At 40.8% G+C, this 14515-nt stretch overlaps 1 protein-coding gene across 1 annotated transcript in view; it reads left to right on the top strand.

Moving 5' to 3' along the window:
- PLXNB1 (plexin B1) overlaps positions 1-14515 on the top strand; it is a 142940-nt gene that overhangs the window by 91255 nt on the left and 37170 nt on the right. Inside the window, exons 3-4 of the mRNA XM_069736457.1 lie at positions 4599-5727; positions 10744-10926. Of these exons, the coding sequence (XP_069592558.1) occupies positions 4600-5727; positions 10744-10926 (1311 nt within the window). The 5' untranslated portion in view covers position 4599. The remainder of the gene's footprint in view (positions 1-4598; positions 5728-10743; positions 10927-14515) is intronic.

Genomic DNA, 14515 nt, shown 5'->3' with positions numbered 1-14515 from the left:
TTCATTCTCTGTCCTCCGTTTTACACGCCTGCGCAAACACGCCAAATTCAGGTGACAGGTCCCCTTTAAACCTGACAGTGAAAACCATTCCCGGTGACTACCTCTTGAAGCTCATCAAGAGAATGCCAAGAGTGTGCAAAGCAGTCATCAAAGCAAAAGGTGGCTACTTTGAAGAACCTAGAATATAAGACATAATTTCTGTTTCACACTTTTTTGTTAAGTATATAATTCCACATGTGTTAATTCATAGTTTTGATGCCTTCAGTGTGAATGTACAATTTTCATAGTCATGAAAATACAGAAAAATCTTTAAATGAGAAGGTGTGTCCAAACTTTTGGTCTGTACTGTAGAGAAAATGAAAGAGTGATGGAGAGATGGATGAATAGATAAATGGATCGATGGATCAGGTGAATGGAATGGAAAAAAAAAAAAGGCAAAACAAATTTTTTTTTTTTTTCTGCACCGTCCATTTTTGGAGATCTGCCTCTTCCATTTTTTTCTTATAGTAGATCACTGGGTTGTGATCTGGACTCAGAAATAAATGGATACATTAATAGAAAGATACATTGATGACTAGATAAATTATTAGGATGGATGGATGGAAGGAAGGAAGGACAGACGGATGAATGGAAGGATGGATGGATGGAAAGAAGGATGGATGGATGGAAAGAAGGATGGATGGAAAGAAGGATGGATGGAAAGAGGGATGGATGGAAAGAAGGATGGATGGATGGAAAGAAGGATGGATGGAAAGAAGGATGGATGGATGGAAAGAAGGATGGATGGAAAGAAGGATGGATGGATGGAAAGAAGGATGGATGGAAAGAAGGCTGGATGGATGGAAGGATCGATGAATGGATGGATGGAAAGTAGGATGGATGAAAGGAAGGAAGGACGATGGAAGGATGGATGGAAGGATGGATGGAAGGAAGGCTGGATGGATGGAAGGATCGATGAATGGATGGATGGAAAGTAGGATGGATGAAAGGAAGGAAGGACGATGGAAGGATGGATGGAAGGATGGAAGGATCGATGAATGGATGGATGGAAAGTAGGATGGATGAAAGAAAGGAAGGACGATGGAAGGATGGATAGAAGGGTGGATAAAAGGATGGAAAAGTGGTAAAAGGTTGGAAAGGTGGAAAAATAGAGAACAAGAGAAAGAAGGATGAAAAAGAGTGAGCGAGAAAAAATGAAAGGTGGATAGAAAGAGATGGATAGAAGGTTAGGTGGATAGATGCACAGATCGATCAGGTGAATGGATTACAAGTTCTGACTGATGCGATCTAATTATTTTATTTTCCTTTTTTTTCTGTAGTAGATCACTGGGTTGTGATCTGGGAACTTGCGCTCTTTTGTTTTATTAACGTTGCTTCATTTCCAAGAGTGGCCAGACAGGCAGACATTGGATCGTTAGGTAGGACATATCTTTATCCTCTTTTCGGCCTCTTTTTTTCTCCTTATAGACTTTTAGTTTTTTGACTTTGAATACCCTAAGGCCGCATTATCCTCCGGTTACATCAGTATTACATAATTGTCCTCCGGTTTTGTTTTGCCGATGTGCGGAGCCATTTACAAGGACCGGGATAATCGCCTATAAATCCTGTTCCCTCCGCTGATGTTTTATCCGGAGATTATATCGGTGACTGTTCTGTTTCTATGTGTCGGTATTTTTTACCTATTGTCTAATGTTTACAGTGCTGTCAGGTCCCTTTCTTTATTGATGAGCCCAAACCTGCCTGAGCCGCGGACATTATAAGATTAAGCGCTGTGCCCAAGGTCATAAGCCAGCGAGGAAATCAAACCGCCTGCGCCAGATCCGACAGACTCATTGTTCTCAATCAGTGGAGTATTGACCGGTTTACTCCCTTCTACTCAAAATGTGGAAAAGAAACCAACACTTTAAGTCCGGACTTTAACTTATTTTACTTGTTATTCTTATAGTTTCCATAATAAATAAATAGCAAAAAAGTAAACTCCTATAATGACACATAATACTTCCATACTATGCCTGTGTAATAATACCGTTCTGCCCCCAATAATAGCATCATACAGTGCCGAAATAGTAACTCCATACGGTCGCCAAAGATGCTCCTATATAACACTGCCATATAATTTCTACAAAATGCTGCCATTCATTGCCCAAATAAAACCGCCACCTAGTCTTTTAAATAATACCGTCATACAGAGTACAAATAATGCCCCCATAGAGTGCACACATAATTCTACTTTACATAACACTGCCATATATTTTCATCGCTATTCAGAGTCAAATTAATACCGCCATACAATTTGTAGGGGAAATGGCAACGTCTTTAGTGGTCTGGAGTAGTGAAGGGATTAAAGGGGTTGTCCAGGTCTTCAATATTGATGAAATATCTGAAGTATAGCCATCAATATATAAAATTGGTGGAGGTCTGAGGTCTGACACCCCGACAGATCGGCCACTTATATCAGTCGGATGTACACATGAGGACATCAGAGCTGTCATATGTCCTACGCTTTTTTTTTGCCATACAAAGCCTCTGTATAGAATGGATAAATGATAAAATTCAGGATGTCTGCAAGTCACCACTAGAGGGAGCTTGCTGTATACGCTTTTATTACAGTATGCCGGGAGCTCCCTCTAGTGGTGGCTGCATGAATTTTTATCATAGTCTCTATGCAGAGAACATGGATATTTATGAATATTTACATTTCAGGACCCAAAAATGTTAAATAAAAAGCTTCCTCCACGGAGGACGAGAAGAAGACGCACTTAAAATATTTTCCGTTAACACACAAATGGAATCATAGGCCCATGTTTCCAGGGCTGAAGCTTTTACAGAGCGACCCTTTGAGTCAGAGCTCGTTTTATGTGGTTGTGATAAATTAGACATTCACGTAGAAGTAGCAGTCATCGGTGGTTACGGCGGAAAAATCCTGCTCCTATTAAAACCTTTCCAATGAGAGAGATTCCGCCACCTGAAAGGAGCCATCCCTCGTCCGATCCAGTTACCAGTTTAAAGGGACAATGCAATACTGGTGCTTAAAGGGGATTTCCACTAATTATAAGCATGTTACCATATTCCTGCTGCCAGGATCAATGACGATCAAAAGTTATCAGAAAATGATCTATAGATTACATCATTGTGAATCAGAAAGGTATTTTTTTCCCATTTCACAATCTGTAATAAAACTAAAATAAAAAATCTTGGAATTTTCACACCAACCACTGGGGCTTTTTTTAGACTCGAACTTCCTGTTGTTTCAGGAAACATATGTACATTAGCCCCAATTGTCAAGTTTCAAATGAGCGCGCAAATGTCACCTATATAGAGGTGTTATCAGTCATTGTACAGGAGGAGGAGGTGAGCTGTGACATCACCTATTGTGAATGGTGGATCCTGTGTTATCTACTGTATATAGAGGTGTTATCAGTCATTATACAGGAGGAGGAGGAGGTGAGCTGTGACATCACCTATTGTGAATGATCCTGTGTTATCTACTGTATATAGAGGTGTTATCAGTCATTGTACAGGAGGAGGAGGTGAGCTGTGACATCACCTATTGTGAATGGTGGATCCTGTGTTCTCTACTGTATATAGAGGTATTATCAGTCATTGTACAGGAGGAGGAGGTGAGCTGTGACATCACCTATTGTGAATGATGGATCCTGTGTTATCTACTGTATATAGAGGTATTATCTGTCATTATACAGGAGGAGGAGGTGAGCTGTGACATCACCTATTGTGCATGGTGGATCCTGTGTTATCTACTGTATATAGAGGTGTTATCAGTTATTGTACAGGAGGAGGAGGTGAGCTGTGACATCACCTATTGTGAATGGTGGATCCTGTGTTATCTACTGTATATAGAGGTGTTATCAGTCATTGTACAGGAGGAGGAGGTGAGCTGTGACATCACCTATTGTGAATGGTGGATCCTGTGTTATCTACTGTATATAGAGGTGTTATCAGTCATTGTAGAGGAGGAGGAGGTGAGCTGTGACATCACCTATTGTGAAGGGTGGATCCTATGTTATCAGCTGGTGTTATCAGTCTTTGTAATCCTGCCTCTGATGATAAGAAAACTGCCGAAAACGCTTCCTGAAAGGTCAGGAAGTAGGAGTCTAAAAATGCCACAGTGGTCGGTTTAAAAATTTCAAGATTACTAATTTTATTTTTTAGCAAATAATGGGAAAATAAACCTTGTCAACATTTTTTTCAACACTACAGCTAACACAACAACCTAATTTAGACAGTAGGTCATTTTCTGATAGTAGCTTCCCTTTAATCCATGGGGTATCCTTGAACAAACATTCGATTTCTCTGCAGCGCCTCCACAGGAGAAATGAAGTATTGCACAGTTTTGATTGAAAGCTATAGGCTGTCTATGTGATGTATGGATGTGTCGGGTCCTCCAAAGTCAGAGACACTCTGGTGAGACCGGAACTGTTGACTTTGGCGAATATTGTAAGTATTCTGAATGAGGAGACCTCCATTAATTCTAGATTTTCTAGTGGGGTCTTTGAAATGAATTTTGTATCATACTCCGATTTACAAGTCCTTGTCCCATGTTTCTCTATGAACTGATGACTCTTGTTCTTCTCTTCCAGAATGATCACCATGCCACCAGGAACTGTCCTCCTCACCGCCTTGTGTCTTCTTGGCACCTCGGTCTCCGGCACACGAGCCTATGTTACGTTTTCACAGAACGCCACAATGTTCAACCACCTCACCCTGGACGCCAACACGGGGACCCTTTATCTTGGTGCCACAAATTATCTTTACCAGTTAACCGAAGATTTATTGCTTGAGACTGAACCAGTTAAGACTGGACCCGTGTTGGACAGCAAAGATTGTTTGCCCCCGGTCACCTCCGAATGTGCACATGTACAGGACACAAGCAATCACAACAAGCTTCTGCTGGTGGTGCCGAGCCAAAAAGAGCTGGTCGTGTGCGGCAGTGTGTTTCAAGGCATTTGCGAGAAAAGACTATTGGGATCCGTCAACCAGGTCCTGTTTAGACCTGAAAGACCCGTGGACTCCCAGTACGTCGCCGCCAACGATCCAAACGTCACCACCGTTGGCTTGGTTGGGCTCTCCAAGGATGGCACACCGCTTCTGTTTGTCGGAAGGGGCTACACCAGTAAAGGCGTGGGTGGCATTCCTCCCATCACCACCCGCAACCTGAACGGAGGAAGTGAATCCCATTCCGTCTTCTCCTACGAAGAAACGGCCAAGTTGGCAGTGGTCGGGCGACTCTCGGAGTACAACCACCACTTTGTGAAAGTCTTTACTCACCGATCCAATGTCTATTTCCTATTTTATCGTCGTGATCTAAAATCTCCCTCCCGGGAATATAAGACCTACATCTCCCGTATCTGCCCCGATGACTCCCATTACTATTCCTACGTGGAGTTGCCACTTAGTTGCCAAATTAAAGACGGAAGTCGGAGTTATAACCTTCTTCAGGCCGCCTATGTCGCCCAGCCTGGAGAGAAGATGGCGAGGGGCGCCCTGAACACCAGCGGAGATGTGCTCTTTGCGGTCTTCTCTCCGTGGCACGCCGCTTCCGGGAAAGTCGGGGAAGAATCAGGGTTGTGCCTATATCCTATGGATCTTATCGATCGACTGATCAACCAGACTAGAGACATCTGCTACACCCGGGACGGCAAAGACGATGGCAGAGAAGTGGCGTACATCGAATATGACGTGAAGTCCAACTGCGTTCAGCTTCCGTCTGTGAGTATCGCGCAATTTACTTTAAACGTCATTAATTCTATCCCTCATCGCTCGTTACCTAGTTTACCGGCCACCTCTGCATCCTGGGGTGACTAATTTCCTAGGCAGGCAGTGTGCACTTACAATCTAGGCCTGCTCTGAAGATGGCGTCATTGTCCCTGCGCACCTCCGGTGACGCTTTCTCTCTTTGCATCATTGGAAAGCGCACAGTTCAGACCAGCAGAGTGACGATGCCACCGCTCTGAACTGCCAATCATCGTGTGTGCACCACCCTCTGGCAAGCAGGAAGGCACAGGTGCTCCAAAAGATGATACGACTGTTTGTCAGCAAATTGTCAAAGTCCTCACTTTCTCTGGGTCCCCAAAAGCAAACTAACATTGCCCAGTGTATGTTGGTGTGCTTTATAAATGATGCCGTAATATAGCGTGGGCTCTTTAAGAGAATATTATTTGCAAATTACCTGTGCACCATTTGGTGGTATTATGTGGGCTGTACAGATAGAAGATAGTTAACCATATGGTGACATTATACGGACTGTGTCCTTGTATCATCTTGGCACTATATAACTCTATTACATAGGCTGTATATGGCAGTATTCTGATGGCTTTATATGGGCTGTATATGGCAGTATTCTGATGGCTTTATATGGGCTGTATATGGCAGTATTCTGATGGCTTTATATGGGCTGTATATGGCAGTATTCTGATGGCTTTATATGGGCTGTATATGGTTGTATTCTGATGGCTTTATATGGACTGTATATGGTTGTATTCTGATGGCTTTATATGGGCTGTATATGGCAGTATTCTGATGGCTTTATATGGGCTGTATATGGTTGTATTCTGATGGCTTTATATGGGCTGTATATGGTTGTATTCTGATGGCTTTATATGGACTGTATATGGTTGTATTCTGATGGCTTTATATGGGCTGTATATGGCAGTATTCTGATGGCTTTATATGGGCTGTATATGGCAGTATTCTGATGGCTTTATATGGACTGTATATGGTAGTATTCTGATGGCTTTATATGGGCTGTATATGGTTGTATTCTGATGGCTTTATATGGACTGTATATGGCAGTATTCTGATGGCTTTATATGGACTGTATATGGTTGTATTCTGATGGCTTTATATGGACTGTATATGGCAGTATTCTGATGGCTTTATATGGGCTGTATATGGTTGTATTCTGATGGCTTTATATGGACTGTATATGGCAGTATTCTGATGGCTTTATATGGACTGTATATGGTTGTATTCTGATGGCTTTATATGGACTGTATATGGTAGTATTCTGATGGCTTTATATGGGCTGTATATGGCAGTATTCTGATGGCTTTATATGGGCTGTATATGGTTGTATTCTGATGGCTTTATATGGACTGTATATGGCAGTATTCTGATGGCTTTATATGGACTGTATATGGTTGTATTCTGATGGCTTTATATGGGCTGTATATGGCAGTATTCTGATGGCTTTATATGGGCTTTATATGGTTGTATTCTGATGGCTTTATATGGACTGTATATGGCAGTATTCTGATGGCTTTATATGGGCTGTATATGGTTGTATTCTGATGGCTTTATATGGACTGTATATGGCAGTATTCTGATGGCTTTATATGGACTGTATATGGTTGTATTCTGATGGCTTTATATGGACTGTATATGGTAGTATTCTGATGGCTTTATATGGGCTGTATATGGCAGTATTCTGATGGCTTTATATGGGCTGTATATGGCAGTATTCTGATGGCTTTATATGGACTGTATATGGTTGTATTCTGATGGCTTTATATGGACTGTATATGGCAGTATTCTGATGGCTTTATATGGACTGTATATGGTTGTATTCTGATGGCTTTATATGGACTGTATATGGCAGTATTCTGATGGCTTTATATGGACTGTATATGGTTGTATTCTGATGGCTTTATATGGGCTGTATATGGCAGTATTCTGATGGCTTTATATGGGCTGTATATGGCAGTATTCTGATGGCTTTATATGGGCTGTATATGGTTGTATTCTGATGGCTTTATTTGGACTGTATATGGTAGTATTCTGATGGCTTTATATGGACTGTATATGGCAGTATTCTGATGGCTTTATATGGACTGTATATGGTTGTATTCTGATGGCTTTATATGGGCTGTATATGGTTGTATTCTGATGGCTTTATATGGACTGTATATGGCAGTATTCTGATGGCTTTATGTGGGCTGTATATGGCAGTATTCTGATGGCTTTATGTGGGCTGTATATGGTTGTATTCTGATGGCTTTATATGGACTGTATATGGTAGTATTCTGATGGCTTTATATGGGCTGTATATGGTTGTATTCTGATGGCTTTATATGGGCTGTATATGGTTGTATTCTGATGGCTTTATATGGACTGTATATGGCAGTATTCTGATGGCTTTATATGGGCTGTATATGGCAGTATTCTGATGGCTTTATATGGACTGTATATGGCAGTATTCTGATGGCTTTATATGGGCTGTATATGGCAGTATTCTGATGGCTTTATATGGGCTGTATATGGCAGTATTCTGATGGCTTTATATGGACTGTATATGGCAGTATTCTGATGGCTTTATATGGGCTGTATATGGCAGTATTCTGATGGCTTTATATGGACTGTATATGGCAGTATTCTGATGGCTTTATATGGACTGCATATGGCAGTATTCTGATGGCTTTATATGGGCTGTATATGGTAGTATTCTGATGGCTTTATATGGGCTGTATATGGCAGTATTCTGATGGCTTTACATAGGCTGTATATGATAGTATTCTGATGGCTTTATATGGGCTGTATATGGCAGTATTCTGATGGCTTTACATAGGCTGTATATGGCAGTATTCTGATGGCTTTATATGTGCTGTATATGGTAGTATTCTGATGGCTTTATATGGACTGTATATGGCAGTATTCTGATGGCTTTATATGGACTGTATATGGCAGTATTCTGATGGCTTTATATGGACTGTATATGGCAGTATTCTGATGGCTTTATATGGGCTGTATATGGTAGTATTCTGATGGCTTTATATGAGCTGTATATGGTAGTATTCTGATGGCTTTACATAGGCTGTATATGGTAGTATTCTGATGGCTTTATATGAGCTGTATATGGTAGTATTCTGATGGCTTTATATGGACTGTATATGGCAGTATTCTGATGGCTTTATATGGGCTGTATATGGTAGTATTCTGATGGCTTTATATGAGCTGTATATGGTAGTATTCTGATGGCTTTACATAGGCTGTATATGGTAGTATTCTGATGGCTTTATATGAGCTGTATATGGTAGTATTCTGATGGCTTTACATAGGCTGTATATGGTAGTATTCTGATGGCTTTATATGAGCTGTATATGGTTGTATTCTGATGGCTTTATATGGGCTGTATATGGTTGTATTCTGATGGCTTTACATAGGCTGTATATGGTTGTATTCTGATGGCTTTATATGAGCTGTATATGGTAGTATTCTGATGGCTTTACATAGGCTGTATATGGTAGTACGGTATTCTGATGGCTTTATATGGGCTGTATATGGTTGTATTCTGATGGCTTTACATAGGCTGTATATGGTAGTATTCTGATGGCTTTATATGAGCTGTATATGGTTGTATTCTGATGGCTTTACATAGGCTGTATATGGTAGTATTCTGATGGCTTTATATGAGCTGTATATGGTTGTATTCTGATGGCTTTACATAGGCTGTATATGGTAGTATTCTGATGGATTTACATAGGCTGTATATGATAGTATTCTGATGGCTTTGCATAGGCTGTATATGAAGACACAAAAGAGAATAGTAAAACCAAAAACATTCAGTTTGAAAAAAATTGCAGTAATCCGCAAGTGCTAGTAAAAGATGTAAAAAACAGGGTATTTGGTTGATACGTTTTTGCAAAAAATGTATACTAAGCTGCTCTACCAAACTTCACGGTATACCCATAACTGAGTGTTTTTGGTTTTACTATTCTCTTTTGTGTCTTCAGGTTTCTTGGTGGTGTGTGAACATGTTCCTACAGACTTGTTCACTGTGCAAGTAGCCCATGTGTTTCTGTTTCCATAGGCTGTATATGGTAGTATTCTGATGGTTTTACATAGGCTGTATATGGCGGTATTCTGATGGCTTTACATAGGCTGTATATGGCAGTATTATTTTGGCAGTATTTCACAGCATCACATGAGCTGTATATTGTAGTTTTCCTCTTACTGCTATATGGCAATATTCTGTATACTGTGTTTATGATTGTGGGCTGGAGTTCAGAGAAATACTATCCAGAAATAGGAAACAGAGAGGTCCCTATTTTGGTTGATGACGGCAGCCCCATTTCCCAGAAAATCATCTGTGCTACCTTGACCTTTGTCCCCACACGGTTTGTGAAAACCGAGTGCAACAATTAAAATAAGAAATCCCAAAGAATAATTTAGGTACGGTACTATAGCTATGTCACCTCCCTTTCTTATAAGTCACAATCTGGGATTTCATTGATTTAAAGGGGACCTGTTACTTTGCCATAAATATGTTATTTCTTTACTTGGTGTGAATGCCGCTGTTCTCCTGAATCCGGCGATGTTTTTCTTTTTTTCCTTCTCCTCTCCATTCCTGAGATATGATCCTCTCTTTCCTGTATATAAATCTAGTCTTTTGAGCAAAGTGGGTGTGGTCCTCACCACTTCTGTGGGCGTGTTCTTGAGGATCCCGCCCAGATGGCTAAAGAGACTATACAGGGAAGAAAGGGGTCATATCTCAGGAATGGAGAGGTGTAGGAAGAAAAGAAAAACATCGCCGGATTCAGGAGAACAGCGGCATTTACACCAGGTAAAATAAAGACATTTATGGGAAGTGACAAGTTTTCCTTAATTATCCATATATGGGAGAGGGTAGACTCTAGAGATAAGGAAAAGCCTCAGTTATGAGATTCGGACCCACTTGTAACGTATTGGACACCTTGTATCTGAATCTATGTAATCTTTTTTTTTTTGCAGGATACATTAGATGCTTATCCTTGTGGTTCCGACCACACCCCGAGCCCCATGGCGAGCTGGGACCCCCTAGAAGCTGCTCCTGTCTACGAAAGCCCTGATACACGACTGACATCTATTGCTGTCAATGTGGAAGAAGAACACACGATTGCATTTATTGGTGACCACAAGGGACAACTTAACAAAGTAGGTGACCGCGGTGCAGCGAAAATGCCTTGTGGGTAGTATTAATATAATCCACATATGGCAGACTCTGCCGCCACCGGACCCGCTGCAAAATCCGCATGTTACGCACTTTGTGGCTGATTTTGCTACCTTTCACCCGCATGTACTCCAATGGTCCCCATGGGTCCTCACTTCCCTGTTGTTCATTGATATGACCGCTGCAGCCAATCACTGGTATGGCATATGTCCACTGGATGTAGGGCCCCAAAGACACTCCCAAAAAAGTAAAGGATATGAACATAGTAACATAGTAACATAGTTAGTAAGGCCGAAAAAAGACATTTGTCCATCCAGTTCAGCCTATATTCCATCATAATAAATACCCAGATCTACGTCCTTCTACAGAACCTAATAATTGTATGATACAATATTGTTCTGCTCCAGGAAGACATCCAGGCCTCTCTTGAACCCCTCGACTGAGTTCGCCATCACCACCTCCTCAGGCAAGCAATTCCAGATTCTCACTGCCCTAACAGTAAAGAATCCTCTTCTATGTTGGTGGAAAAACCTTCTCTCCTCCAGACGCAAAGAATGCCCCCTTGTGCCCGTCACCTTCCTTGGTATAAACAGATCCTCAGCGAGATATTTGTATTGTCCCCTTATATACTTATACATGGTTATTAGAACACCTTTGTGTTTTTTTTTTTTTTAATTTATGTTCTTGTTTTTTTTTGGCTACAATTATACTTGGGGTTAATTATAATTTTTGTACAGTTTGACTTTTTCATGATCTTTTGTTTTTTTCCTTACATATTGCTGGCTGTAGAATGAGTTAACTAAGTATCTGACAGTGAGCTTGTTTTTTTAATTCCTATGATTTATGGCCACTTCAAAGTTTAACTCCACATTCACGTGATCTTTTGGTTATGAACCTGTATGGAGAAATTTAAAAAAAAAAAAAAAGACAGATAAAATAGTAAGAAATGAGCTCACTGATGGATTCTCGTATAACTCATTCTACAGCCAGTGAGCCTATAGATGGCAAAAGAGGCATAATTTGTCATCAAATCCAGTTGCAAAAATGACACTTTGTCCAAAATATGTGCATTTAAGTAAAAAAATAAATAACTGGTATATTTTTTTTTATTATTTTTAATAATAAAATTAATATATTATAATACAATATATATAAATATATTTCTATTATTATTGGAACATCCCCATGTGCCCCGTGTATACAGGGTCCGTACCGCCCCGAGCGGACCTGCAGATAACCGTGTAATTGGGCCATGCCCCTTCACTGCTCCTCCACTTTTCCATTTTAATTGTTCATTTAGACCTACCTACTTTATATGCAAATACCTGCAGACAATGGAGCCAGCGATCCAAATACCGGCGAGATTTTCCAATTTCAATTTGTCTCCTGACTTTTTTTTTTTTTTAATTCGTTTTAGAATGAGCTTGGATCAAAACATTTAAAGGGGTTGTCCCGCAGAATCCTATTATGGTCTCAATGTCCCGTGTGTGAAGGCAGCGTCAGTGCGCAGGCGTGACCGTCGCTCTAGTCACTTCTATGGGACTGATGGAACGGCTATCTATGACAGTCCCATAGAAGTGAATGGATTGGTGGTCATATGTGAACTACTGCTTCACTCACACAGGAGACATTGGGACCCCCTATTTCAGGACTGATAAATGGACCCCCAATGATAGGATCTTCTTTCAGGACTTTGGTTAGAGCACATATCCTCCTGTGGCTGATTTTCCAGTTTGCGTTGATTTTCCAGTTTGCATACTGCCCCCTATTAGTGGAAGGTGATATTACCGCTAAGCCACATTCACATAAACCCTATGAAAAAGTTAAATGTTAGTACAATTTTATTAAGTTTCAGTCTGGAATCATAAGTTTTTCATTCATTTTCAGCCCCTCCAATATGCAATTTGCAGCCTGATCCAAGTTTCCGATTTTTCTCCTCTGGGAGTGTCCCTCTCAGTAATATAGGCTGGATGTGCCGCTGTCTCCACTACCTCCTATATCAGCACAGCTTCTATCCTGCACTTATTTCCTCTCCATTTCCTTTCCTTTTTATCAAGTCCGTTTTCTCTGCCCTCCATAAAATTGTAGATGCTTTCTCATCTCCCCATTGCAGATCTTTGTATAACCATTTCACTGCTGCTATATTCAGGTGGTTCGGTAAGAAAGATTAGAAGGAGGAGCTTTGTTGGATTTGCATCCTTTCGTCAGCAAAGTGATAGACAATTTTTCTTGAAGATTATTTAGTAAGTTGCTTAACTTTGCGTTAAGGAGGAAAATGCACAGTGCAGAAAAAATAACTGTATGTAGCCTTTAAATAGAGCTAAGTTGTAATACCAGACACGGCCTGTAGATAAAAGTGGCGCTGTTTTTTATCGGATTTTTTCTTCTTTTTTCTAGATTAACCTTATAGTAAGCGAATCCTGGATCTGTCCTTATTCTTGAGACTGTGGCCTTTATCATAGGAAAAATTAGGCGTTAATCCGGCCATGCAGAACAAGGTCACAGTGATATTTGGCGCTGATCGTGTTGTTTTCCAGCCGGTCACTGACCGCGGCGGCTTTAAGCAGCTAATTTGTCCCCAAGCACATTCCCCGTGTCCGTTCACCTGGATCAAATCGTATTATAGTAATTTCCTGCTCACACAAGCCGCGCTCAGGGCCAGATTTCAGGGGCGAAACTTCCAGAGAAATCGCCGATGAGGTCACAGCTGGATTAAAAATAAAGCATTAAATGACACCTGATACGAAATGATGGCTTCTGATGAGGCGTTGATCACTTTGTACAACGTTGTTTTTTTGTGATTATTTATTATTTAAATAAAAATAACCTGTCTCTTAAGTTAAGTAACAGCGCCACCTTTGTCTACAGGCAGTGACTGGTATTGCAGCTCAAGTTGAACCAATTACACAGGCAAAATTTGACTTCATCTGGGACTGTTGGACTGATTTAATGCAAATCTAATAATCTGGAATGTCCAATAATCCGGAAATACAGTCATGACAAGGATATTCTAGGCAGAAAAGGGGTCCCACTGAAAAAGTGAGGATTGGAGGTGAGCAGGGAAAGAATGCAAAATGACTAGGGATGTCCATCGTTTTGTCCAGAAGGGTTAATCATTGACCTCTTGGAAGGTTTCGCTACATATAGGTCTCTGCCTTCTGGAGGGAAGCACATGTGCATAGAGTTAAGGAGGAAGGAGCTGACGTCTCCTCTTTCTCGGATTTAAATAAAAAGTGGTCACCAAGGGATATAAGTATATGGCGACATGAGTGGCGATGTGCAATGTTCTACAAATGTGTCAGTTTTATTCTCCACCCTGACACATGTACAATACCGTGAAAACGTTTTAGTCTACTTTTTACGTTTTTTTTGCCTGGAAGACACCTTGCTGATGCAGTATAACTACCTTGTGTCTTATTGCTGTGATTAGACTTGTAACAAAGCTTGTCTGTTTCTCATCCAGTTTGAATCCTGTGACCTGAAACTATCTTCAACAACCTAATGTTTGTAGCATAGCTTGTCTGTTCCTCACCCAGATTTAAGCCTGTGGCATGAAACTGCCTTCCATAGCCT

This window comes from Ranitomeya imitator, chromosome 8, assembly GCF_032444005.1.
Source record: "Ranitomeya imitator isolate aRanImi1 chromosome 8, aRanImi1.pri, whole genome shotgun sequence".
Lineage (NCBI taxonomy): Eukaryota > Metazoa > Chordata > Amphibia > Anura > Dendrobatidae > Ranitomeya > Ranitomeya imitator.
Note: the sequence above shows the minus strand (reverse complement) of the source record. Positions and strands in the feature narration are given on the sequence as shown.